This window comes from Petromyzon marinus, unplaced genomic scaffold (genome assembly GCF_048934315.1).
Source record: "Petromyzon marinus isolate PM22_M1 ecotype Great Lakes invasive population unplaced genomic scaffold, UKy_Petmar_22M1.pri1.0 PM_G_Scaffold_11, whole genome shotgun sequence".
Taxonomy (NCBI): domain Eukaryota; kingdom Metazoa; phylum Chordata; class Hyperoartia; order Petromyzontiformes; family Petromyzontidae; genus Petromyzon; species Petromyzon marinus.
Genome location: NW_027422662.1, coordinates 1964864 through 1990319, shown reverse-complemented (window position 1 = coordinate 1990319; position 25456 = coordinate 1964864). Strand labels below are relative to the sequence as shown.

The 25456-nt window shown below is 46.9% G+C and overlaps 1 protein-coding gene across 4 annotated transcripts; it reads right to left on the bottom strand.

Moving 5' to 3' along the window:
- Positions 1-78: 78 nt before the first annotated feature.
- Positions 79-24706, bottom strand: LOC142908925 (uncharacterized). Of its 4 annotated transcripts, none has more exons than XM_076059589.1 (14): positions 24622-24706; positions 24397-24449; positions 23568-23681; positions 22303-22410; positions 20611-20703; positions 19338-19394; positions 16394-16579; positions 14393-14539; positions 12901-12954; positions 11802-11987; positions 9979-10125; positions 9104-9181; positions 4678-4737; positions 79-1266 (listed from the first exon to the last, which is right to left on the bottom strand). In XM_076059589.1, the coding sequence occupies exons 2-14, from the start codon at positions 24442-24444 to the stop codon at positions 1144-1146; spliced, it is 1401 nt and encodes a 466-aa protein (XP_075915704.1). In that variant the 5' UTR covers positions 24445-24449; positions 24622-24706; the 3' UTR covers positions 79-1143. The 4 variants fall into 4 exon arrangements, with proteins under 4 accessions (XP_075915704.1, XP_075915705.1, XP_075915706.1 ...); XM_076059590.1 differs by having other exon boundaries at positions 19338-19391; XM_076059591.1 differs by lacking the exon at positions 20611-20703 and having other exon boundaries at positions 19338-19391.
- Between the last annotated feature and the right edge of the window lie 750 nt (positions 24707-25456).

Below are 25456 nucleotides of genomic sequence, written 5' to 3'. Positions count from 1 at the left end.
GGGTTTCACGAACTCGCGACCTTTCCCAACGTATTTCCTCACGTCGAACAATCAAAAAAAAGGGCACGGAATTACTCGCAGATTTTAAGCGCTTTAATTTCGAGCGTACACTTGACGTCGCCCTTACGAGACGGCACTCGATGAAGCGATATTACAGCAACGAACAGAACAAAATGAACATTTACTTTACAATCGCAACTTATATAATACCACGAAAGTCCACGCCCGCCAGTGACGTTATACTGCTCCTGTTCTGTCAAGCGTGTTTATTAAACAGTTTATGGCCAGTTCATTGCTACTGACGTGAACCATGTGTTGCCTATTCCGAATTACCCAGCTTGTTGTTTCACGTCTTGAATGGCGTAGCCTTCAAAAGTCGACCTACACACAGTTCGCTCTTCATTGCAAGGCCCGCAAGCCACTAGCGGCCACTGATGGGCCTTTAGCGCGGCCCTCTGACGTGCGCCCCCCCCCCCCCCCCCGACAATACACAAATGTGAAAACACCCCCCCCCATCATCATCATGCTGCTGTCAACCCCAGCTGTGGTTTCAAATGTGTGGCCGCCCAACTCAAACTTATAGGCGAAAGTGTCTCCCCCCTCCTCTCTGAAAATTGGTGAGAAACACTTTTATTATTCTTGGTTCTTTCGGTAAAGTCACCACCGCGTAGAAGGGAAACAGTAAAATAATAAAAATATATAAAACAAAATTCTCACGGCGTTTCGACTGCAACACAATCATCATCAGGTGTGAAAACCACAGCAATAAATTTTTTTCAAATTTTCTTGCTGTGGTTTTCACACCTGATGACGATTGCTTTGTGTTGCAGTCAAAACGTCGTGATAATTTTATTGTTTTATATTTTTATTATTTTATTGTTTCCCTTCTACGTGGTGACTTTACCGAAAGAACCAAGAATATGAATCCCTGCAGTCACGAAAGCTTTAAATCAACAGAAAAAACACTTACTTAAAACTGAACACCCAAAATATTTTAACCGCGGTGGCTAAAAGTCTCCACCCTGGCCACCATTTCGCCAAGAACATTGAACGCAAAACAACGTTAAAACAACGTTAAAACAACGTCGCTCAAAAAAACACTCTGACTTAATCCTCAGGTTCAAAAGCGTAGACATCTGGATCCTAAAACCAGTCAAAGATGTTGCCGCACTCTATTGCAGGAGGCTTGCTGGGAGGTAACGCAGAGATCATCCTCCCTCGTTTGACCTTTCTTCTCGACGCAGCTTTTCTTGAGATCTCGCTCGCCTGTGACAAATGAACACATCGAAGACGTCACAACAACACCGCCATCGTCAACAGTCACAAAGATGCGGGACGCAAACGCAGAGGCGCTCACAAAGAACCACGGCGAGATGCTCCCTTGGGATTACACTGAGAGATGGTGAAAGGAACAACGTTTTCGTTGTCCATCCACCCGCACCTTCGATTAGCACAGTTGGCTACGCACGGTGGTGCCAAAGTAGTTCAACACGTACACACGCACGTACGCACGCACGTACACACACACGCACGGACAACACGAGGGTCAGATAATGTACACAGGGTTCGTGGCTACGCACGGTGGTGCGAAAGTAGTTCAACACACGTACTGCACGGACAACACGAGGGTCAGATAATACACACGGGGGTTTCGTGACATCGTTCAAACTGTTGAGAGAAGCCACCTTGGGCAGGAGAGGGACGATGGGACGATGGCCAAGGAAAAAACGGACCGGAGTGGCATCCAACGGAAGATACTCGACCGAGGCGGCGACAACCGAGGAGATGGAGCGATGAATTGAGCCCCGCGTGCACAGGCGCTAAGTGTGGATCATTATAGATCTGCAGGATCGCGAGAGAGGTGGCGATTGCGCGGGGAGGCCTCCGTCCGGAAAGTGGAATGATTACGGCTGATGGGAGTCTCCATGCCACAAAAACGAGAATGTAGAAGCGTGAAAACGAGGGCACCAAACATGTGACACGAACACAATATTATTGTAAACATTAAACAGCATTTACATAAAAGGGGGGGGGGGAGCACTCAAAAGCTCCACACTGATAGATTCAAGAATCCATTGCTATGCTGCCATCTCCTGACCACCTCGTAGGCCAAGCCTGGTAGTCCCCGGCAGTCTCCCATGCAAGTATTGCACCGGCTAATTCCTGCTTAGTGTCTGAGATCTGACAAGAGTGGGCCCATTTAAAGATCGGTCAAAATTGTTGGCTTGAATGGGTGGGTGACCAATCGGGTGACTGGCATTGACGCTGCAATACGCGGACTAGGAATGAGAGCGACCACCTAGAAGCAATGCAATGAGATAAGTAGACAATAGAAGTGACGCTGCAATACGCGGACTGGGAATGAGACGCCTAGAAGCAATGCAATGAGATAAGTGGACAATAGAAGTGACGGTGCAGAGCTGCAATTGCTGGCTCATGCCACACTGCAGGCAGAATGAGTTCTACAGGGGGTGAGCGGCGCTGTCCACGACGTCTTGGAAGGAGTTCTACAGAGGGTGAGCGGCACTGTCCACGACGTCTTGGAAGATGGTGGGAGTAGCCGCAACTTGACCCCACCACACACAACCAGCCGATCGATTAAATGGCGCACCCATTTATCCAGAATGAGAAGTTGTATTTATATTGGAGGAATCCGATGAGCTATGAAGCCGTTTTTCACAGATGTCCGGTACTATTAACTATTTTTTTTATTTTACCAGGTAAGGCCCACTGAGCTGTATAGCTCTCGTTCAGAAGTGACCTGGCCACAAATGATAGCTCGACCAAGTGGCTTATCACGTGGAAATGTATAGCAGCCAAATACTCTAAAAAGCCACGTTTTTAAATGTGTAGGGAACAATCGGAGGACCTGGAGAAAAATCCACGCAACCACGTGGAGAACACGCAAGCTCCAAATATACAGCAGGCGTCAGAGTCGGCATGGAATCCACGACCTCCTGTATGCCAGGTGAGGCCGTTAACATTTCTACACCGGTAAGAAGGCCATGTCAGACGTCACAACAGCAAACAATACAAGAACACCACAATAGGAGTGCAAAGTATAGGAGAGGTTAAAAAAATGAATAAAACAATATAAACAAAAAAAACTAAACCATTTTGATCTTACTCTTTGTTTTTTTCGGTAAAGTCACGTAGGTAAAAAAAATCAATAAAATAAAAATAAATGAAAACCAAATTTTTTTTTAATCTCAGCAGGTAAGGCCCATTGAACGATGAGCTTCTTTTAGAGCGGCGAACTGGCCACAGACGGCAGCTCTAAGAAGCGGCTTGCCGCGTGAAACGTTGCTGGAGAGCAACAATGATCTTTTGGAGTGAGAGACAAAAGTGCGTTACGTCGTGGGCATTGTTGAAACCGCAGCGCCCAGGGAGATCAAGCCGGATTGCAAGCGAAGCGCACTCATTCTAGATTGGAAGTTGTCGTGACTGCAAAGGATCCACACACTCTGGCTCTTTCGGTAAAGTCACGTAGGTAAAGAAAATTAAAATAAAGGTTAAAAATAAATTAAACCACGACGTTTCGATCGTGACACAAAGCGGTCATCATCAGGCAAAGGGGTCAGCCTCTAAAGGCAAAGTGTTTGTGAAGGTTTGGGGATGGGAGGCATAGCCCAAGTGTAGCAACAACACCAGAAGCACGGGCGGTGCACGAGTGCCAATGTAGCAACAATGTAGCAACAATGCAGCAACAATGTAGCAACAATGTAGCAAAAATGCCAATGTAGCAACAATGCAACAAGAATGCAATGCAGCAACAATGCCAATGCAGCAACAATACCAATGCAGCAACAATGCCAATGTAACAACAATGCCAATGCAGCAACAATGCCAATGTAACAACAATGCCAATGTATCAACAATGCCAATGTAGCAACAATGCCAATGTAGCAGCAATGCCAATGTAGCAACAATGCCAATGTAGCAACAATGCCAATGTAGCAACAATGCCAATGTAGCAGCAATGCCAATGCAGCAACAATGCCAATGTAGCAACAATGCCAATGCAGCAACAATGTAGCAACAATGCCAATGTAGCAACAATGCCAATGTAGCAACAATGGATCAACAATGCCAATGTAGCAACAATGCCAATGTAGCAACAATGCCAATGTAGCAACAATGCCAATGTAGCAACAATGCCAATGTAGCAACAATGCCAATGTAGCAACAAAACCAATGTAGCAACAATGCCAATGTAGCAGCAATGCCAATGCAGCAACAATGCCAATGCAGCAACAATGCCAATGTAGCAGCAATGCCAATGTAGCAACAATGCCAATGTATCAAACAATGCCAATGTAGCAACAATGCCAATGCAGCAACAAAACCAAACGCTGGGGATGCGGGGGGGGGGGGGAATTAACTAGGAAATTAAATAGTCTAGAACCCGGCAGATATGATGGAACAACCAAAAACATCTTCTTGGTTCTTTCAGTAGTCACGTAGAAGGGAAATAATAAAATAATACAAATAAAACAATAATTTTCGTATTGTTTTATTTTTACCGAAAGAACCAAGATTATTAATCCAATACTATACAGGCATATCCTTGACAACTTCATAGCAACACCTGATATCGTTAGCAGACCCCACAAGGTATATTTAGCATCTGCCACAAACAATTTTGCAAGAATTTAAAGTGTAGTGGTAAAGCCTCACTCGGATTGTGTCCGTGTCATCGTCATCGGAGTCACCTGACCCCTCGGCATCAAAAAGGTTCTGAGGAAAATGTAAACAGTGATTAGCACAAATAAACTTGGGCATCTTCAGAGGTCAAATCAATTTCTAGGTTCACCTCCTCCAACCACATCTTGCACACCGCGTGCACTGCAGCCACGACCAATTTCATTCCACAAATGCCTCAATGACGTAGCTGCTGCACTTGGCACAGCCACGTTTCAAAGCTGCCTGAGTCGTTTCAAGGCCCCGGTTACAGTTATTCAGTTGAGGAAATTGTTTCCATTAAAAATCAAGTCACTTGAAGTAATCAATCCCATTCATTAAAACAGCTCATTCAGGGGGGGGGGAGGGGGGGCGACGTTTCGGCCACAACACAAGCAGCCATCCTCAGGTGAAGGAACATAACTGTCTGGACGACAGCGCTCCAGTGAACACCGCTAAGCTTGGCAGCGTCTTTTAAGCTGGGTGGGAGGAGCAGAGCCCCTTGACAAAGGAGTTTACATATCAACAGAGGAATTTATCATTGAAGTAGCTAAGTTAATGTGAGAGATTAGCAGGATGTTAATGTGAGGAATGAGCATGTAACTGGGAGATTAGCATGATGTTAGTGTGAGGAATTAGCATGTAACTGGGAGATTAGCAGGATGTTAGTGTGAGAAATTAGCATGTAACTGAGAGATTAGCAGGATGTTAATGTGATGAATTAGCATGTAACTGGGAGATTAGCATGATGTTAATGTGAGAAATTAGCATGTAACTGGGAGATTAGCATGATGTTAGTGTGAGAAATTAGCATGTAACTGGGAGATTAGCATGATGTTAGTGTGAGGGATTAGCATGTAACTGGGAGATTAGCATGATGTTAATGTGAGGAATTAGCATGTAACTGGGAGATTAGCATAATGTTAATGTGAGGGATTAGCATGTAACTGGGAGATTAGCAGGATGTTAATGTGAGGAATTATCATGTAACTAGGAGATTAGCATGATGTTAATGTGAGGAATTAGCATGTAACAGGGAGATTAGCATGATGTTAATGTGAGGGATTAGCATGTAACTAGGAGATTAGCAGGATGTTAATGTGAGGAATTAGCATGTAACTGGGAGATTAGCATGATGTTAGTGTGAGGAATTAGCATGTAACAGGGAGATTAGCATGATGTTAATGTGAGGAATTAGCATGTAACTGGGAGATTAGCATGATGTTAATGTGAGGAATTAGCATGTAACTGGGAGATTAGCATGATGTTAATGTGAGGGATTAGCATGTAACTAGGAGATTAGCAGGATGTTAATGTGAGGAATTAGCATGTAACTGGGAGATTAGCATGATGTTAGTGTGAGGGATTAGCATGTAACTGGGAGATTAGTGTAGTGCCGTGAATTCACTCGTACGACAACCGTCTCTTTTTCCTCCGTCACTTTTATTCCATCGTTCCGTACACACAGTAATTCTCTCCATGCTCCGCCAACTCGGACACTCCGATTTACTTCAGCATCGTCCGTGCATCACCTTCCACACACAGTGTTTCTTCGCCTATCTCTTCACACACAGTATCTTCCCTTCCACACACAGTGGTTCGTCTTCTATCTCCTCACACACAGTATCGCCGCTATCTCTTCACACGCAGTGACTTCCATCTATTCACACACAGTGACTCTATCTATCTCCGCTAACGCTGACTCTCCCTATCGCTATTTACTGTCTTTGGGGTCTGGCTCTCTATCTATTCTTCCCTAACATTTCCAGCTGTCTTCTTCGTATCTCTTCACCTCTCGTCAACAACTGCCCAGCAACAACTCTCCAGCAACAACTCCCCAGCAGCAACTCTCCAACAGCAACTCTCCAACAGCAACTCTCCAACAGCAACTCCCCTCCGTTCAAACCACCTCGCGTTTTATCCCCTCTCGCATTAGCCTTAATTAATTGCCACGTGGCTCGCTGGCCGTTTCCCGCCAGCCCGCACCTGTCCCCTTCATCACACATTCAGACGCTACCACTTAAGCTAAGTCTCTCGACCAATCACAGCCCTCGTGCCACGACTCCCTTAATTACTTGGGTTTGTTTACGCCACTCGCGACTCGACCACCTGTTCGACCTCGTGTGACCCGTTCTCCTTGTCTGTCTGTATGTACTGTATATGGCCAATTCCTATGCACATTATCTACCCCACTACATTAGCATGATGTTAATGTGAGGAATTAGCATGTAACTGGGAGATTAGCACGATGTTAATGTGAGGGATTAGCATGTAACTAGGAGATTAGCAGGATGTTAATGTGAGGGATTAGCATGTAACTAGGAGATTAGCAGGATGTTAATGTGAGGAATTAGCATGTAACTGGGAGATTAGCATGATGTTAGTGTGAGGGATTAGCATGTAACTGGGAGATTAGTGTAGTGCCGTGAATTCACTCGTACGACAACCGTCTCTTTTTCCTCCGTCACTTTTATTCCATCGTTCCGTACACACAGTAATTCTCTCCATGCTCCGCCAACTCGGACACTCCGATTTACTTCAGCATCGTCCGTGCATCACCTTCCACACACAGTGTTTCTTCGCCTATCTCTTCACACACAGTATCTTCCCTTCCACACACAGTGGTTCGTCTTCTATCTCCTCACACACAGTATCGCCGCTATCTCTTCACACGCAGTGACTTCCATCTATTCACACACAGTGACTCTATCTATCTCCGCTAACGCTGACTCTCCCTATCGCTATTTACTGTCTTTGGGGTCTGGCTCTCTATCTATTCTTCCATAACATTTCCAGCTGTCTTCTTCGTATCTCTTCACCTCTCGTCAACAACTGCCCAGCAACAACTCTCCAGCAACAACTCCCCAGCAGCAACTCTCCAACAGCAACTCTCCAACAGCAACTCTCCAACAGCAACTCTCCAACAGCAACTCCCCTCCGTTCAAACCACCTCGCGTTTTATCCCCTCTCGAATTAGCCTTAATTAATTGCCACGTGGCTCGCTGGCCGTTTCCCGCCAGCCCGCACCTGTCCCCTTCATCAGACATTCAGACGCTACCACTTAAGCTAACAGTCTCTCGACCAATCACAGCCCTCGTGCCACGACTCCCTTAATTACTTGGGTTTGTTTACGCCACTCGCGACTCGACCACCTGTTCGACCTCGTGTGACCCGTTCTCCTTGTCTGTCTGTATGTACTGTATATGGCCAATTCCTATGCACATTATCTACCCCACTACATTAGCAGGATGTTAATGTGAGGAATTAGCATGTAACTGGGAGATTAGCATGATGTTAGTGTGAGGGATTAGCATGTAACTGGGAGATTAGTGTAGTGCCGTGAATTCACTCGTACGACAACCGTCTCTTTTTCCTCCGTCACTTTTATTCCATCGTTCCGTACACACAGTAATTCTCTCCATGCTCCGCCAACTCGGACACTCCGATTTACTTCAGCATCGTCCGTGCATCACCTTCCACACACAGTGTTTCTTCGCCTATCTCTTCACACACAGTATCTTCCCTTCCACACACAGTGGTTCGTCTTCTATCTCCTCACACACAGTATCGCCGCTATCTCTTCACACGCAGTGACTTCCATCTATTCACACACAGTGACTCTATCTATCTCCGCTAACGCTGACTCTCCCTATCGCTATTTACTGTCTTTGGGGTCTGGCTCTCTATCTATTCTTCCCTAACATTTCCAGCTGTCTTCTTCGTATCTCTTCACCTCTCGTCAACAACTGCCCAGCAACAACTCTCCAGCAACAACTCCCCAGCAGCAACTCTCCAACAGCAACTCTCCAACAGCAACTCTCCAACAGCAACTCTCCAACAGCAACTCCCCTCCGTTCAAACCACCTCGCGTTTTATCCCCTCTCGCATTAGCCTTAATTAATTGCCACGTGGCTCGCTGGCCGTTTCCCGCCAGCCCGCACCTGTCCCCTTCATCAGACATTCAGACGCTACCACTTAAGCTAACAGTCTCTCGACCAATCACAGCCCTCGTGCCACGACTCCCTTAATTACTTGGGTTTGTTTACGCCACTCGCGACTCGACCACCTGTTCGACCTCGTGTGACCCGTTCTCCTTGTCTGTCTGTATGTACTGTATATGGCCAATTCCTATGCACATTATCTACCCCACTACATTAGCATGATGTTAATGTCAGGAATTAGCATGTAACTGGGAGATTAGCACGATGTTAATGTGAGGGATTAGCATTAACTGGGAGATTAGCATGATGTTAGTGTGAGGGATTAGCATGTAACTGGGAGATTAGCATGATGTTAACGTGAGGAATTAGCATGTGACTGGTCCATAAACAGTTCAGGTTTAACCTGGTCGAGTGCAGGCACCATTGGTGCTGCGTCAGCGAAACCTCGACATCTACGTGAGGAAGACGTCGGAGACCCTCACCTTGCCTGCTGCCCTGGCCTTGTCACTTCGCTTGGATGGCATCGCGCCAGACGCACTCTCTAGGAGTTGTTCATCCACCTAACGTACATTCATAAATATCGATGAAGATAAATCGTGCACATACATAGATCCTGCAATTAAACAAAAATTATTCGGCCTTGCTGGAATACGGCGTAAGCCAAAAGGCTTCCTGAATTTTTTTAAAATAATAATTTACTTTACAAAAAAAATCAGTTCCCGTGCGCGCAACGCACGAGCAAATATAAATCTTCATCGAGGTGTTGCACGTTGAGATTTTTGGGAATTCAGAAACCCGTCCCCTGGTCACGGGCATGCTTTGTGAGCGCTCCGTCTCTGGCACATCCATCCTACGGTTATTTAACAAATGCTCCAAGCTCGCCACGATGTTTATTCCACCTTCACGCATCCAGTGACCGCGGCCTTTTATTCCGATTCATGGTGATGGAGACTCACATTAAACTGCAGAGGAGAGATTTTGTTTGTGTTTTTCATTTAAAATTGATCTTTTAGTGCCAATTGTCAAATGAATGCCTTAAGATTCCAGTTACACAGCCATGCAATTATTAAGCAATTATTTTCATTAGATTAAAGCAAATATTTAATTATCTGCGGCATGCCAGTCAGCCCCCAATAACGGGAAAGGCTCTCCCCCCAGTTGGTCCGGCTTTGAGTGGTTTGACTGCGCGCCGTACATTAGGAGGAATGCCTCTATTCAGCACGAACATCCACAAGTGAACCTGGCATGACGCGAATCATCCCTGGGGTCAAGCGAGCCGCTCCTTCCCCTACCAGAGTGGATCAAGTCCCATTGCGGCGTCCGAAGAATTACAATCAAAGCGGTCGCATTAACTCACCGTCAAATCCATGCCTTCAGAGCTCTCGGAGTCCGACCAATAGAGTAACTTTCGCTTTGCATTCGCCATCTCCCCCGTGGCAAGGGGCTCGCGAATGCCCTCGGGAGCCGACTTGGCCGCTGTTACTGGTGCGGGCAAAGGTGAAGTCTTGCAGATCACACGGGCACACAGACAAAGATCCCCCATTTAGGTCTCGCAGGCTACAGGGGTGCCGTGCTGATCGCAAACACCGAACATCGTCGCTTAACCCAGCGGGATTTATTTAACAAGCCTGACTGATGAATAAGACCCAAGAAAGTAAAAAAAACTGCTCCAGATCTTGCTAGCTTGAATGAATACTGCTGAATAATATTGGTCTGTAATGCCAAAAGGCTGATGGCCAAAGCATCTATTACGTGCGTGTATGTGTAAACACAGAATACATTGTTACCCGTAACGTTCCACAATAAAAAATGAGTCTCAATACAAAATCAATTTCAATTATGTGGTGCAGAGATGTGCAGAGATGAGACCACGTGGATTGTTAACGAAAAGCGTTGAGTTGAAATCCGATTCTGTGGGCCCCGTCATAAGAATGTGGAATTTCCACTCCTGGCTTTCAGAGAGAGAGGGGGAGTGAGCCACCTCACGCCGGCTTGGCCAGCGCAGCGCACGAGGAGGGGGGTTGCCGTGGCCAGCACCTCACCTGGTCACATGTCTCCCCCCCAGTGCTGACGTGTACACACTCTGTCAGGTGTGTACACAAGGCTGACGTGTACACACTCGGTCAGGTGTGTACACAAGGCTGACGTGTACACACTCGGTCAGGTGTGTACACAAGGCTGACGTGTACACACTCGGTCAGGTGTGTACACAAGGCTGACGTGTACACACTCGGTCAGGTGTGTACACAAGGCTGACGTGTACACACTCGGTCAGGTGTGTACACAAGGCTGACGTGTACACACTCGGTCAGGTTTGTACACAAGGCTGACGTGTACACACTCGGTCAGGTGTGTACAAAAGGCTGACGTGTACACACTCGGTCAGGTGTGTACACAAGGCTGACGTGTACACACTCGGTCAGGTGTGTACACAAGGCTGACGTGTACACACTCGGTCAGGTGTGTACACAAGGCTGACGTGTACACACTCGGTCAGGTGTGTACACAAGGCTGACATGTACACACTCGGTCAGGTGTGTACACAAGGCTGACGTGTACACACTCGGTCAGGTGTGTACACAAGGCTGACGTGTACACACTGGGCCAGGTGTGTACACAAGGCTGACGTGTACACACTCGGTCAGGTGTGTACACAAGGCTGACCTGTACACACTCGGTCAGGTGTGTACACAAGGCTGACGTGCACACACTCGGTCAGGTGTGTACACAAGGCTGACGTGTACACACTCGCCGTGTGTCAACACAAGGCCCAGAGAGTTCAATTGTCTCAAAACAATGTTGATACAACTGTGCGCTCCCAGAAGGCAATTGTGGGACGGTGGCTTAAGAGACGTTATTATTGTTATTCTTGTTTTTTTTTCCGGTAAAGTCACGTAGAAGGGGAAACAACAAAATAATAAAAATACGAAACAAAAGCTTCAAATCAAAACGTAGATGTTTATCATCGTACCAAACGGAGAGATGGATATCGCGAAGAGAACGCGAGCGGGCTTTGGCCGGATATACTTCCGCTAGAACGGACGACGGCAGCCAGCCGACTTGGCGAGACTCGCGACGGAACGGCGGCCGAAGGCGAGGACGCCCCCAGAGAGGCCGACCGCCGTCGAGCCCGGGAGCGACGGGGATCGGCTCCCGTGCGCGACGAAACGCGCGACGTACCTGCGTGGCTCTCTCGCGTGGACGCCGGCGGAACCCCCGAGAGGATTCGCGCGGCGCCTCGTCCCCCGCCGAACCGGGAGCGAGCGCGTTCCCGTCGCCCGTCGCCGGCGTCACCGCGGAAGTCCCGGCCGTGACCGCCGCCTGGGGCGCGGCTCGGGGTCGGGACGACGCGTCAACGCCGCCCTCCTGCGGGGGGAACGCGAGAGGATCGAGTCGCCGCCTTCGCCGCGGGCAAAGTTCTCGGGCTCGCTTAGACGGAGCGAGTCCCGTGGGCAAAGCGGGAGCCGCGCTCTTTAAGCGGAATTTTTTTTTTAAATAAATCAATCCCGACGTTTCCATCGCAACGCTAAGCAAATCATCGTCAGGTGTGACAACCACAGCAAGGACATTGTTTACTCAAGCGGGAGAGAGACCAGGGGTTGTTTAACTGCCCTAACCCCTGGTCTCTCTCCCACTCTTACACTCACTCACTCATACACTCACTCACTCATACACTCACTCACTCATACACTCACTCACTCATACACTCATACACTCACTCATACACTCAATCACTCATACACTCAATCACTCATACACTCACTCACTCATACACTCACTCACTCATACACTCACTCATACACTCACTCACTCATACACTCACTCACTCATACACTCACTCACTCATACACTCACTCACTCATACACTCACTCACACATTCACTCACTCATACACTTACTCACTCACACACTCACTTACTCATACACTCACTCTCTCACACACTCACTCACTCATAAACTCACTCACTCATACACTCACTCAAACACTCACTCACTCATACACTCACTCACTCATACACTCACTCACTCACACACTCACTTACTCATACACTCACTCTCTCACACACTCACTCACTCATACACTCACTCACTCATACACTCACTCACTCATACACTCACTCATACACTCACTCACTCATACACTCACTCATACACTCACTCATACACTCACTCACTCATACACTCAATCACTCATACACTCACTCACTCATACACTCACTCACTCATACACTCACTCACTCAAACACTCACTCATACACTCACTCACTCAAACACTCACCTTCTGCTTCAATTCTTCCTTTAACTTTGCTATTTCTGCTCTCATTTCATTGTTCTGCTTTCAACAAACAAAAACGTCACGGTGATTGACATTGTATACTTGAGTTGTCTACATACACCAAGAACCTCTCTATAACGCAGGCGCGACTGGGGATATGAATGGCACACGCATTATAAGCTACTTGCATTATCAAGGAAACTTCACGTGCATCTCTGTACGTGTTTCTGTGCCTCCCTATCTGTGTCTGTCACATGGCTCAGTATCTCAGAGTGGGGAGCGGTGGCGCAGCGGTTAGCGCGTCGCGCTACGAACCCCACGACACGAGTTCCATTCCCTCTCACGGCCAACACCGTCAGTGACGATTCTCTGAACCGGTCCTGGGCCTCCGCTAGGTCGACTCAGCCTCAAATGAGTACCTGGTGCGGTGTGTAAACATCGCCACTCGGGAGACAAAAAGGCGGTCGGGCGTGGTGCTGGCCACCCACCCCCTCGTGTGCCACAGTGCCGGCCTTCATAGGTGCTGCTCGCGAACAGCGCTTGCCCCAGCAGTCTGTTAAGGCTACACGGGGGGATCTCTGTCTTTGTGTCTCTACGTGCATCTCAGTGTCGACTACTTTCACGAGAGTCAATCGGTACGATAATTGAACTGCAGATCCGTCGAGTATTTCATAGGTAGGACGACTGAGCGGACCGTCTCTCGGTTAAATCGTGTGCAGTGTGCGACCGTGCAAATGGGTTGCTTGCTCTTCCTTCAGCAAAATTTGTCACCGTTCTGATTTAAAGCTTCCGTGACTGCAGGGATTCATATTCTTGGTTCTTTCGGTAAAGTCACCACCACGTAGAAGGGAAGCGATAAAATAATAAAAATATAAGACAATAGAATTCTCGGGACGTTTCGACTGCAACACAAGCAATCGTCGTCAGGTGTGAAAACCACAGCAAGACATTTATTTTTTATTTTTCTTGTTGTGGTTTTCACACCTGACGATGATTGCTTTGTGTTGCAGTCGAAACCTCATGAGAATTTTATTGTTTTATGTTTTTTTATTATTTTATTGTTTCCCTTCTACGTGGTGGTGACTTTACCGAAAGAACCAAGAATATGTCACCGTTCTGTTCATACAATGAGTCTTTAATTTGCCGTGTGATTTGGCAACATTGCTCACCTGCCATAACATCACCGGGATTGTGAGGGTGGGGTGGAACGTGAGCGTGACCATTCTCAACGATGATTTACCAACGGAGGAACCAACAAATGATACAGAAGCTAAACGGGAAAGGCTCTCCCCCCAGTTGGTCCGGCTTTGAGTGGTTTGACTGCGCGCCGTACATTAGGAGGAATGCCTCTATTCAGCACGAACATCCACAAGTGAACCTGGCATGACGCGAATCATGCCTGGGGTCAAGCGAGCCGCTCCTTCCCCTACCAGAGTGGATCAAGTCCCATTGCGGCGTCCGAAGAATTACAATCAAAGCGGTCGCATTAACTCACCGTCAAATCCATGCCTTCAGAGCTCTCGGAGTCCGACCAATAGAGTAACTTTCGCTTTGCATTCGCCATCTCCCCCGTGGCAAGGGGCTCGCGAATGCCCTCGGGAGCCAACTTGGCCGCTGTTACTGGTGCGGGCAAAGGTGAAGTCTTGTAGATCACACGGGCACACAGACAAAGATCCCCCATTTAGGTATCGCAGGCTACAGGGGTGAAGTCTTGCAGATCACACGGGCACACAGACAAAGATCCCCCATTTAGGTCTCGCAGGCTACAGGGGTGCCGTGCTGATCGCAAATACCGAACATCGTCGCTTAACCCAGCGGGATTTATTTAACAAGCCTGACTGATGAATAAGACCCAAGAAAGTAAAAAAAACTGCTCCAGATCTTGCTGGCTTGAATGAATACTGCTGAATAATGTTGGTCTGTAATGCCAAAAGGCTGATGGCCAAAGCATCTATTACGTGCGTGTATGTGTAAACACAGAATACATTGTTACCCGTAACGTTCCACAATAAAAAATGAGTCTCAATACAAAATCAATTTCAATTATGTGGTGCAGAGATGTGCAGAGATGAGACCACGTGGATTGTTAACGAAAAGCGTTGAGTTGAAATCCGATTCTGTGGGCCCCGTCATAAGAATGTGGAATTTCCACTCCTGGCTTTCAGAGAGAGAGGGGGAGTGAGCCACCTCACGCCGGCTTGGCCAGCGCAGCGCACGAGGAGGGGGGTTGCCGTGGCCAGCACCTCACCTGGTCACATGTCTCCCCCCCAGTGCTGACGTGTACACACTCGGTCAGGTGTGTACAAAAGGCTGACGTGTACACACTCGGTCAGGTGTGTATACAAGGCTGACGTGTACACACTCGGTCAGGTGTGTACACAAGGCTGACGTGTACACACTCGGTCAGGTGTGTACACAAGGCTGACGTGTACACACTCGGTCAGGTGTGTACACAAGGCTGACGTGTACACACTCGTCGTGTGTCAACACAAGGCTGACGTGTACACACTCGGTCAGGTGTGTACACAAGGCTGACATGTACACACTCGGTCAGGTGTGTACACAAGGCTGACGTGTACACACTCGGTCAGGTGTGTACACAAGGCTGACGTGTACACACTCGGTCAGGTGTGTACACAAGGCTGACGTGTACACACTCGGTCAGGTGTGTACACAAGGCTGACGTGTACACACTCGGTCAGGTGTGTACACAAGGCTGACGAGTACACACTCGGTCAGGTGTGTACACAAGGCTGACGTGTACACACTCGGTCAGGTGTGTACACAAGGCTGACGTGTACACACTCGGTCAGGTGTGTACACAAGGCTGACGTGTACACACTCGGTCAGGTGTGTACACAAGGCTGACGTGTACACACTCGGTCAGGTGTGTACACAAGGCTGACGTGTACACACTCGGTCAGGTGTGTACACAAGGCTGACGTGTACACACTGGGCCAGGTGTGTACACAAGGCTGACGTGTACACACTCGGTCAGGTGTGTACACAAGGCTGACGTGTACACACTCGGTCAGGTGTGTACACAAGGCTGACGTGTACACACTCGTCGTGTGTCAACACAAGGCCCAGAGAGTTCAATTGTCTCAAAACAATGTTGATACAACTGTGCGCTCCCAGAAGGCAATTGTGGGACGGTGGCTTAAGAGACATTATTATTGTTATTCTTGTTTTTTTTTCCGGTAAAGTCACGTAGAAGGGGAAACAACAAAATAATAAAAATACGAACAAAAGCTTAAAATCAAAACGTAGATGTTTATCATCGTACCAAACGGAGAGATGGATATCGCGAAGAAAACGCGAGCGGGCTTTGGCCGGATATACTTTCGCCGGAACGGACGACGGCAGCCAGCCGACTTGGCGAGACTCGCGACGGAACGGCGGCCGAAGGCGAGGACGCCCCCAGAGAGGCCGACCGCCCTCGAGCCCGGGGAGCGACGGGGATCGGCTCCCGTGCGCGACGAAACGCGCGACGTACCTGCGTGGCTCTCTCGCGTGGACGCCGGCGGAACCCCCGAGAGGATTCGCGCGGCGCCTCGTCCCCCGCCGAACCGGGAGCGAGCGCGTTCCCGTCGCCCGTCGCCGGCGTCGCCGCGGAAGTCCCGGCCGTGACCGCCGCCTGGGGCGCGGCTCGGGGTCGGAGCGACGCGTCGACGCCGCCCTCCTGCGGGGGGAACGCGAGAGGATCGAGTCGCCGCCTTCGCCGCGGGCAAAGTTCTCGGGCTCGCTTAGACGGAGCGAGTCCCGTGGGCAAAGCGGGAGCCGCGCTCTTTAAGCGAATTTTTTTTTTAAATAAATCAATCCCGACATTTTGATCGCAACGCTAAGCAAATCATCGTCAGGTGTGACAACCACAGCAAGGACATTGTTTACTCAAGCTGGAGAGAGACCAGGGGTTATTTAACTTCCCTAACCCCTGGTCTCTCTCCCACTCATACACTCACTCACTCATACACTCACTCACTCATACACTTACTCACTCACACACTCACTTACTCATATACTCACTCTCTCACACACTCACTCACTCATACACTCACTCACTCACTCATACACTCACTCATACACTCACTCACTCATACACTCACTCATACACTCACTCACTCATACACTCAATCACTCATACACTCACTCACTCATACACTCACTCACTCATACACGCACTCACTCATACACTCACTCACTCAAACACTCACTCACACACTCACTCACTCATACACTCATTCACTCATACACTCACTCACTCAAACACTCACTCACTCATACACTCACTCACTCACACACTCACTTACTCATACACTCACTCTCTCACACACTCACTCACTCATACACTCACTCATACACTCACTCACTCATACACTCACTCACTCATACACTCACTCACTCATACACTCACCCATACACTCACTCATACACTCAATCACTCATACACTCAATCACTCATACACTCACTCACTCATACACTCACTCACTCAAACACTCACTCACTCAAACACTCACTCACACACTCACTCACTCATACACTCATTCACTCATACACTTACTCACTCACACACTCACTTACTCATACACTCACTCTCTCACACTCACTCACTCATACACTCACTCACACATTCACTCACTCACACACTTACTCACACACTCACTTACTCACACACTCACTGTCTCACACACTCACACACTCACTCTCTCACACACTCACTATCTCACACACTCACTCTCTCACACACTCACTCTCTCACACACTCACTCTCTCACACACTCACTCTCTCACACACTCACTCACACACACTCACTCACACACTCACACACTCACTCACACACTCACTCACTCATACACTCACTCACTCATACACTCACTCACTCATACACTCACTCACTCATACACTCAATCACTCATACATCCAATCACTCATACACTCAATCACTCATACACTCAATCACTCATACACTCAATCACTCATACACTCAATCACTCATACACTCAATCACTCATACACTCAATCACTCATACACTCAATCACTCATACACTCAATCACTCATACACTCAATCACTCATACACTCACTCACTCATACACTCACTCATACACTCACTCATACACTCACTCACTCATACACTCACTCACACACTCACTCATACACTCATTCACTCATACACTCACTCACTCATACACTCACTCATACACTCACTCATACACTCACTCATACACTCACTCACTCATACACTCACTCACACACTCACTCATACACTCATTCACTCATACACTCACTCACTCATACACTCACTCACTCATACACTCACTCACTCATACACTCACTCACACATTCACTCACTCATACACTTACTCACTCACACACTCACTTACTCATACACTCACTCACTTTCTCACACACTCACTCACTCATACACTCACTCACTCATACACTCACTCACTCATACACTCACTCACTCATACACTCACTCACTCATACACTCACTCATACACTCACTCACACATTCACTCACTCATACACTTACTCACTTACTCACTCACACACTCACTTACTCACTCACACACTCACTTACTCACTCATACACTCACTCACTCATACACTCACTCACTCATACACTCACTCACTCATACACTCACTCATACACCCACTCACTCATACACTCAATCACTCATACACTCACTCACTCATACACTCACTCACTCACACACTCACTCACTCATACACTCACTCAAACACTCACTCACTCATACACTCACTCACTCATACACTCACTCACTCATACACTCACTCACTCATACACTCACTCACTCAAACACTCACTCACACACTCACTCACTCATACACTCATTCACTCATACACTCACTCACTCATACACTCACTCAAACACTCACTCACTCATACACTCACTCACTCATACACTCACTCACTCATACACTCACTCACTCACACACTCACTTACTCATACACTCACTCTCTCACACACTCACTCACTCATACACTCACTCACTCACACACTCACACACTCACTCACTCACACACTCACTCATACACTCACTCATACACTCACTCATACACTCACTCATACACTCACTCACTCATACACTCACTCACACTCACTCACTCATACACTCATTCACTCATACACTCATTCACTCATACACTCATTCACTCATACACTCATTCACTCATACACTCACTCACTCATACACTCACTCAAACATTCACTCATACACTCACTCACTCACACATTCACTCACTCATACACTCACTCACTCACTCATACACTCACTCACTCATACACTCACTCATACACTCATTCACTCATACACTCACTCACTCATACACTCACTCAAACACTCACTCACTCATACACTCACTCACTCATGCACTCACTCACTCATACACTCACTCACTCATACACTCACCTTCTGCTTCAATTCTTCCTTTAACTTTGCTATTTCTGCTCTCATTTCATTGTTCTGCTTTCAACAAACAAAAACGTCACGGTGATTGACATTGTATACTTGAGTTGTCTACATACACCAAGAACCTCTCTATAACGCAGGCGCGACTGGGGATATGAATGGCACACGCATTATAAGCTACTTGCATTATCAAGGAAACTTCACGTGCATCTGTACGTGTTTCTGTGCCTCCCTATCTGTGTGTCTGTCACGTGGCTCAGTATCTCAGAGTGGGGAGCGGTAGCGCAGCGGTTAGCGCGTCGCGCTACGAACCCCACGACACGAGTTCCATTCCCTCTCACGGACAACACCGTCAGTGACGATTCTCTGAACCGGTCCTGGGCCTCCCCTAAGTCGACTCAGCCTCAAATGAGTACCTGGTGCGGTGTGTAAACATCGCCACTCGGGAGACAAAAAGGCGGTCGGGCGTGGTGCTGGCCACCCACCCCCTCGTGTGCCACAGTGCCGGCCTTCATAGGCGTTGCTCACTAACAGCGCTTGCCCCAGCAGTCTGTTAAGGCTACACGGGGGGATCTCTGTCTTTGTGTCTCTACGTGCATCTCAGTGTCGACTAATTTCACGAGAGTCAATCGGTACAATAATTGAACTGCAGATCCGTCGAGTATTTCATAGGTAGGACGACTGAGCGGACCGTCTCTCGGTTAAATCGTGTGCAGTGTGCGACCGTGCAAATGGGGCGCTTGCTCTTCCTTCAGCAAAATTTGACACCGTTCTGATTGAAAGCTTCCGTGACTGCAGGGATTCATATTCTTGGTTCTTTCGGTAAAGCCACCACCACGTAGAAGGGAAGCGATAAAATAATAAAAATATAAGACAATAGAATTCTCGGGACGTTTCGACTGCAACACAAGCAATCGTCAGGTGTGAAAACCACAGCAAGAATTTATTTTGTATTTTTCTTGCTGTGGTTTTCACACCTGACGATGATTGCTTTGTGTTGCAGTCGAAACCTCGTGAGAATTTTATTGTTTTATGTTTTTTTATTATTTTATTGTTTCCCTTCTACGTGGTGGTGACTTTACCGAAAGAACCAAGAATATGTCACCGTTCTGTTCATACGATGAGTCTTTAATTTGCCGTGTGACTTGGCAACATTGCTCGCCTGCCATAACATCACCGGGATTGTGAGGGTGGGGTGGAACGTGAGCGTGACCATTCTCAACGATGATTTACCAACGGAGGAACCAACAAATGATACAGAAGCTAAACTTACCGACGTTTGCACATTTTCAAGTGCTTCCTGATGTTTGTGGCCGATATAACAATATTGCTTTTCTTTAGCTGCCAGATTCCGGTCACACTGGCGCTTTACGTCGGGGATCGCAAGAAAGAAAATGCAAAACATTTTAACGGCATTTACCAACTTGCACAAAAACTAAGGAAATAGATGTGTGTGTGTGTGTTTTGGCTACGGTTACAATTTGCGTTTCGAAACATTTCGTGAATATATCGCGAACAATGTAGGGACGAAAGACGACGCTTCAAAATTCTTAACAAACTTTCTACTAAAAGTAAATAAACCCAAAAATAAATAAATTGAAACATAAACACCGGCAAATGTACATTCACAGAAATCCAACACATTTGTCAATAAAACTTCCCTAAAGAGGAACATCAAAAATACGAAGGGAAACTTTCGGGCAATGACCCTGGCATCGCGCGTCGCTTTCAGATGCCCTTCTGGGGCCGTCTGGAACGCTCTTCATTTTGATATTAGGAAACCACCAGAGCGATTAACTTTGAAATCTAGATCGAGAAACTAATTTCTACTGGACATCGGTGAAAGAGAGCTTTATAGCTCATCTGATTCCTCCTCCAGCCTAAATAAATATTCTAATCTCTGTGCTTAGTTTGTTGTCCTTCCCCGACACCTCCGATAAACACGGTTGGCTACGTACAGTGCGAAAGAAGTTCAGCATACGTACAGGTTAAACACTCATTAATTGGATGATAAAACCTGCATATAATATATAAATATAGCTCAGTGGGTTTTACCTAGTTTTATTTGTGTATATATTTTTTTAAGCTATTCGTTTACCTTTCCTATACTTTGCACTCCTACCGTGTTTTGGTTATTATTTGTTGTTGTTGTTGTAACGTTCTGACCCCGTGCCCCTACTGGACATTTGTGAAAAACAGCTTTATAGCTGAAGATGGATTCTGGCTTAGCAATCATTGGAAGGATTCGAAAAACCATTTCGGGTCTTAATTGATTGTTCACGCTTACGGTGGCTTTCAGACCGCATCCATTATTTTAGTCTCCCCCCTCCTCTTTTCCGAACACAGATGGACTCGTCCATCTGAACAAACTGGCAAATCGCTCTCCGTGGTGCTAACGTTAAAAAAACGCCACTTTTTTCAAATTTTATTGCTGTGGTTTGCACACCTGACGGTGATTGCTTGTGTTGCAGTCGAAACGTCGTGAGAATTTTATTGTTTTATATTTTTATTATTCTATTGTTTCCCTTCTACGTGGTGACTTTACCGAAAGAACCAAGAATAAAAACAGCTTTATAGCTCATCGCATTCCTCCTGCAGTCTAAATAAATATTCTGATTATAATGATATACAGAGAGGAGCCAGAGCTTGGGCAACTGTCGGCTCAGGGCTCATCGTGTGGCTGCCGTGCTGCTTGTCCGTAGCTCCTCGTGCCCGAGTCATTGTTACGTCTCTCTATGATAGGGTGAGCGAATGCCGTGCGAGTTACAAGTTTAAAACGTTATTGTTGCCGTTAAGAAGGGGGGCAATTGCAGAGCGTTATGAACAAATGCGCAATGTCGTTTTCAATCCAACCATTGCCAATGAACAATCAGAAGAAAAAAAGACACTTCGTTACTTCCTTTGACAAACTTTGCAGATATTTTGAAGCAGCTTAAAGCACGAAGTGCCAACTTCCGCGCGTTACCTTGTACTCTTCCGCCATCGCAATCATTTCCGTGATTTTGAACTGTGCAGTTTTTTCCGCTCTGATTTTCACTTGCTCAATCTCAGCTGAAATACTCCGGGAATTTATCTGGAAGAGGGTAAAAAAAACCCAACGGTCACGCTATGCGCCTGGGATTTTGACTCGATAAGAAAGAAATTCATTACTAAATGCCATGAAAGCAAAATATTTGCTGTTTTTTTTTTTACTTAACATCGGTGCAAGTTAACGCTCCACGTATAAAAAGTAACATCTGCTACGGCACCATTAGACTCCACCGTGCTTGTGTTGAGGAGTAAAGGGGTGACGGAATGTCACACTCGCCTCGGGAGGAGTGACGTCATGTCCCCTCGGGGTATTTGAGGGAGGACCGGTGACGTGTTCGGGGTCTTCGCGAGGAGCCGGGGTCGTGAGCGGTAGGAAAGTGGGGACCCAGGGTAGGGGGGCTACTTGACTCGGCTGGCCGAGTTGGTCAGCGCCGTGGGGAGAGCCCGTTAGCCTGGGGGGGGGGGGGGGGGGGCGTAGGGGTTCCCGGTACCTTTCCCCTGGGGAGATTTAGCTTAACCACCAAGTCCCGTGTTAGCCCTTCCCCAAAAGCTAGGCGACAGCCCTTAATAAACCGTTGGCATCAGCCCCGACAACGTCTGCCTTCCGCGTCGTCATTTACACCATAACACTTGTATAAATCACAGTTCGCACGCGACAACACGCAGCATCCTCTTCGCTGCGCGCGGTGGGTTTGGCTGTCTGCGAATCCGGCACCCTTCGAAGAAAGGCCAAGGTCGTTGATCGTTTGTGGAAACCCCCGAACCCAACTTCTGCTGATGAGGAGGCCAATAAAATACACGAAAAGTAGATGGCGCAAACCTGTGACTGAATTGAACTCGTATGCGCGGTGCATCTTTGGCCAGATGCTCCGGTTTCAATATACCGGACTCACGACACTCACAGGTGATGGGACGTGGCCAACAATCTCCGAGCAGAACTCTCACGTGAAAGAGAAAAAGAGCTCAAGGCTTGGGTGAGGTTTCACTGAATAAATAAATGGCACTCTTATTAGTTTCAGCGTCAACTGTTGTGTTTAGTTTGATGTCCTTCAACCCCCGCACCTCCCGATTATCATGCTCGGCTACGTACGGCGCGAAAGAAGTTCAACGTGCACACACATTATGCTCGGTGCGTTGTTTTTTTTAACCAAGACTGAAAACGGAGGTAAAAAAAACATTTGTCAACTTCTTTCCGCAAACCTCTTTCAGGTGCTTTATCTGCTCCCTGCAATCCGCCAACTCTGCCGCTGAGTTGTTGCGCGCTTGCTTGTGCCGTCGCTTCAGCGAGTCCATTTCAGACTCCAAATCCTTGATCTGCAAAGTGAACACGGTCATCGCGAACCTTGCAGTCACCGTACAGACTGCTTGGGTTTGAGATGTTTAAATATTTAAAAAAGTACTTTAAAAAAAACACGCTTTAATGTAATGTGCGCCGTGCTGGTGATGCCAGAACTCCACGACTCCAGGAAGTGGCCCCGAAACTCGCCACAAAGTAAGGGGCCTGTGGCCAATCACAGCCAACGTCAGTTGACAATGAGACCCAAGCCCAAACATAACATATAAAAAATAACGTTTAAATACATAACGTTTAAATACATGAATATAGTATTGTCATCAGTATGACATAAGTATACCAAGTTTGCGGTCGATACCACATTGAGAAGTGGGTTAACATTGAGTTACAAGATTTGAGGATGCAACAGAGTGAGTTAATACAAAGCTCGTGATAAAAAGGGGTTGTTTTAGAAGTGCTGTCAATGTTAATGTCATCACGCGCTGTCTGCTATTTATAAAGTCAACAACACCTGACTCCCACATTCTGCTCTTACAGTATAGCACGTAGACCGGCTTTAGACATTGTTACAATATAATTATTTGCTGTCGTCTTACATCTGAGCCACACTTGCAAGAGAGCTTTTTGGCCCAATGGGCTTTACTTAGGTAATAAACGTATGAACTTCAATTGTAACGTTGAATATTGTCCACTCTTCTGGCTGATATTGTGAAAACGACATTAAAATGTACTCACCAGCGTTTCTTGATGTTTCGCATTGTTATTGTCACTTGCAATTGTCATGTTATCTGAAAATAATAAAGTAATCATATTAATAAAAGGACTATCAATGAATGTTGGACATGATGAAAATATACAATAGACGTTAATAATGTACACACCTGATAGAAGTAAAATGTCGCACATGCGATAAATAATTAACACTCGCAATGGACATTTACACTCTCAAACGTTGCGTACCTATTTCTGTATTTTTTCCACGAATATTTGTTTCAAGCCTGCTACGAATCTCAGCTTCTTCACTGCACCTGCAAAAAAAACGTAACAAGACATCTGCCTCATTTCATTGTTTAAAAAATGTATAGGCAATGCAGCACACTCTCAATGCAAGACGAAATTCCACCGTGTAGCCTTAACAGACTGTTGGGTCAAGTGCTGCTCGCGGGCATCATTGAAGCCCGGCACGGTACACGAGGGGGTGGGTGGCCAGCACCACGCCCGGCCGCCTTTGTCTCCCCAGTGGCGATGTTGACACACCGCACCAGGTACTCATTTGAGGCCGAGTCGACCAAAGGGATGCCCAGGACCGGTTCAGACAATCGTCACACGAACGTTGTGTCCGTGATGTGCGGCAGAAGCCAGATTAAACGATGCGGAAAACTGCATCAGTGCACAAAATGTACCGTATTTGTTTTGCTTTACAGATACAACAGTCAGATGTTCTACGGAATGTAGTGCTCATAATAAAGGTTTGTGGGTTAGATCACGTTCTTTATAAATGTGTCGTAACCCTCCACCACCCGACACGGCCAATCAGCAATAAAGTGTCACGTTGACAAAAGACAAATAAATTTTTATTTAAAGCTTTCGTGACTGCAGGGATTCATCTTCTTGGTTCTTTCGGTAAAGTCACCATCACGTAGAAGGGAAACAATAAAATAATAAAAATATAAAACAATAAAATTCTCACGTCGTTTCGACTGCAACACAAGCAATCGTCAGGTGTGAAAACCACAGCAAGAACATTTGAAACGTCGTGATAATTTTATTGTTTTGTATTTTTATTATTTTATTG

Coding starts and splice junctions, on each gene's coding strand:
- LOC142908925 (XM_076059589.1), bottom strand. CDS start 24,444: ATGACAATTGCAAGTGACAATAACAATGCGAAACATCAAGAAACGCTG. Junction 14,540..16,393: donor CACGCGAGAGAGCCACGCAG/GTACGTCGCGCG, acceptor GTGATCTACAAG/ACTTCACCTTTGCCCGCACC. Junction 10,126..11,801: donor CACGCGAGAGAGCCACGCAG/GTACGTCGCGCG, acceptor GTGATCTGCAAG/ACTTCACCTTTGCCCGCACC.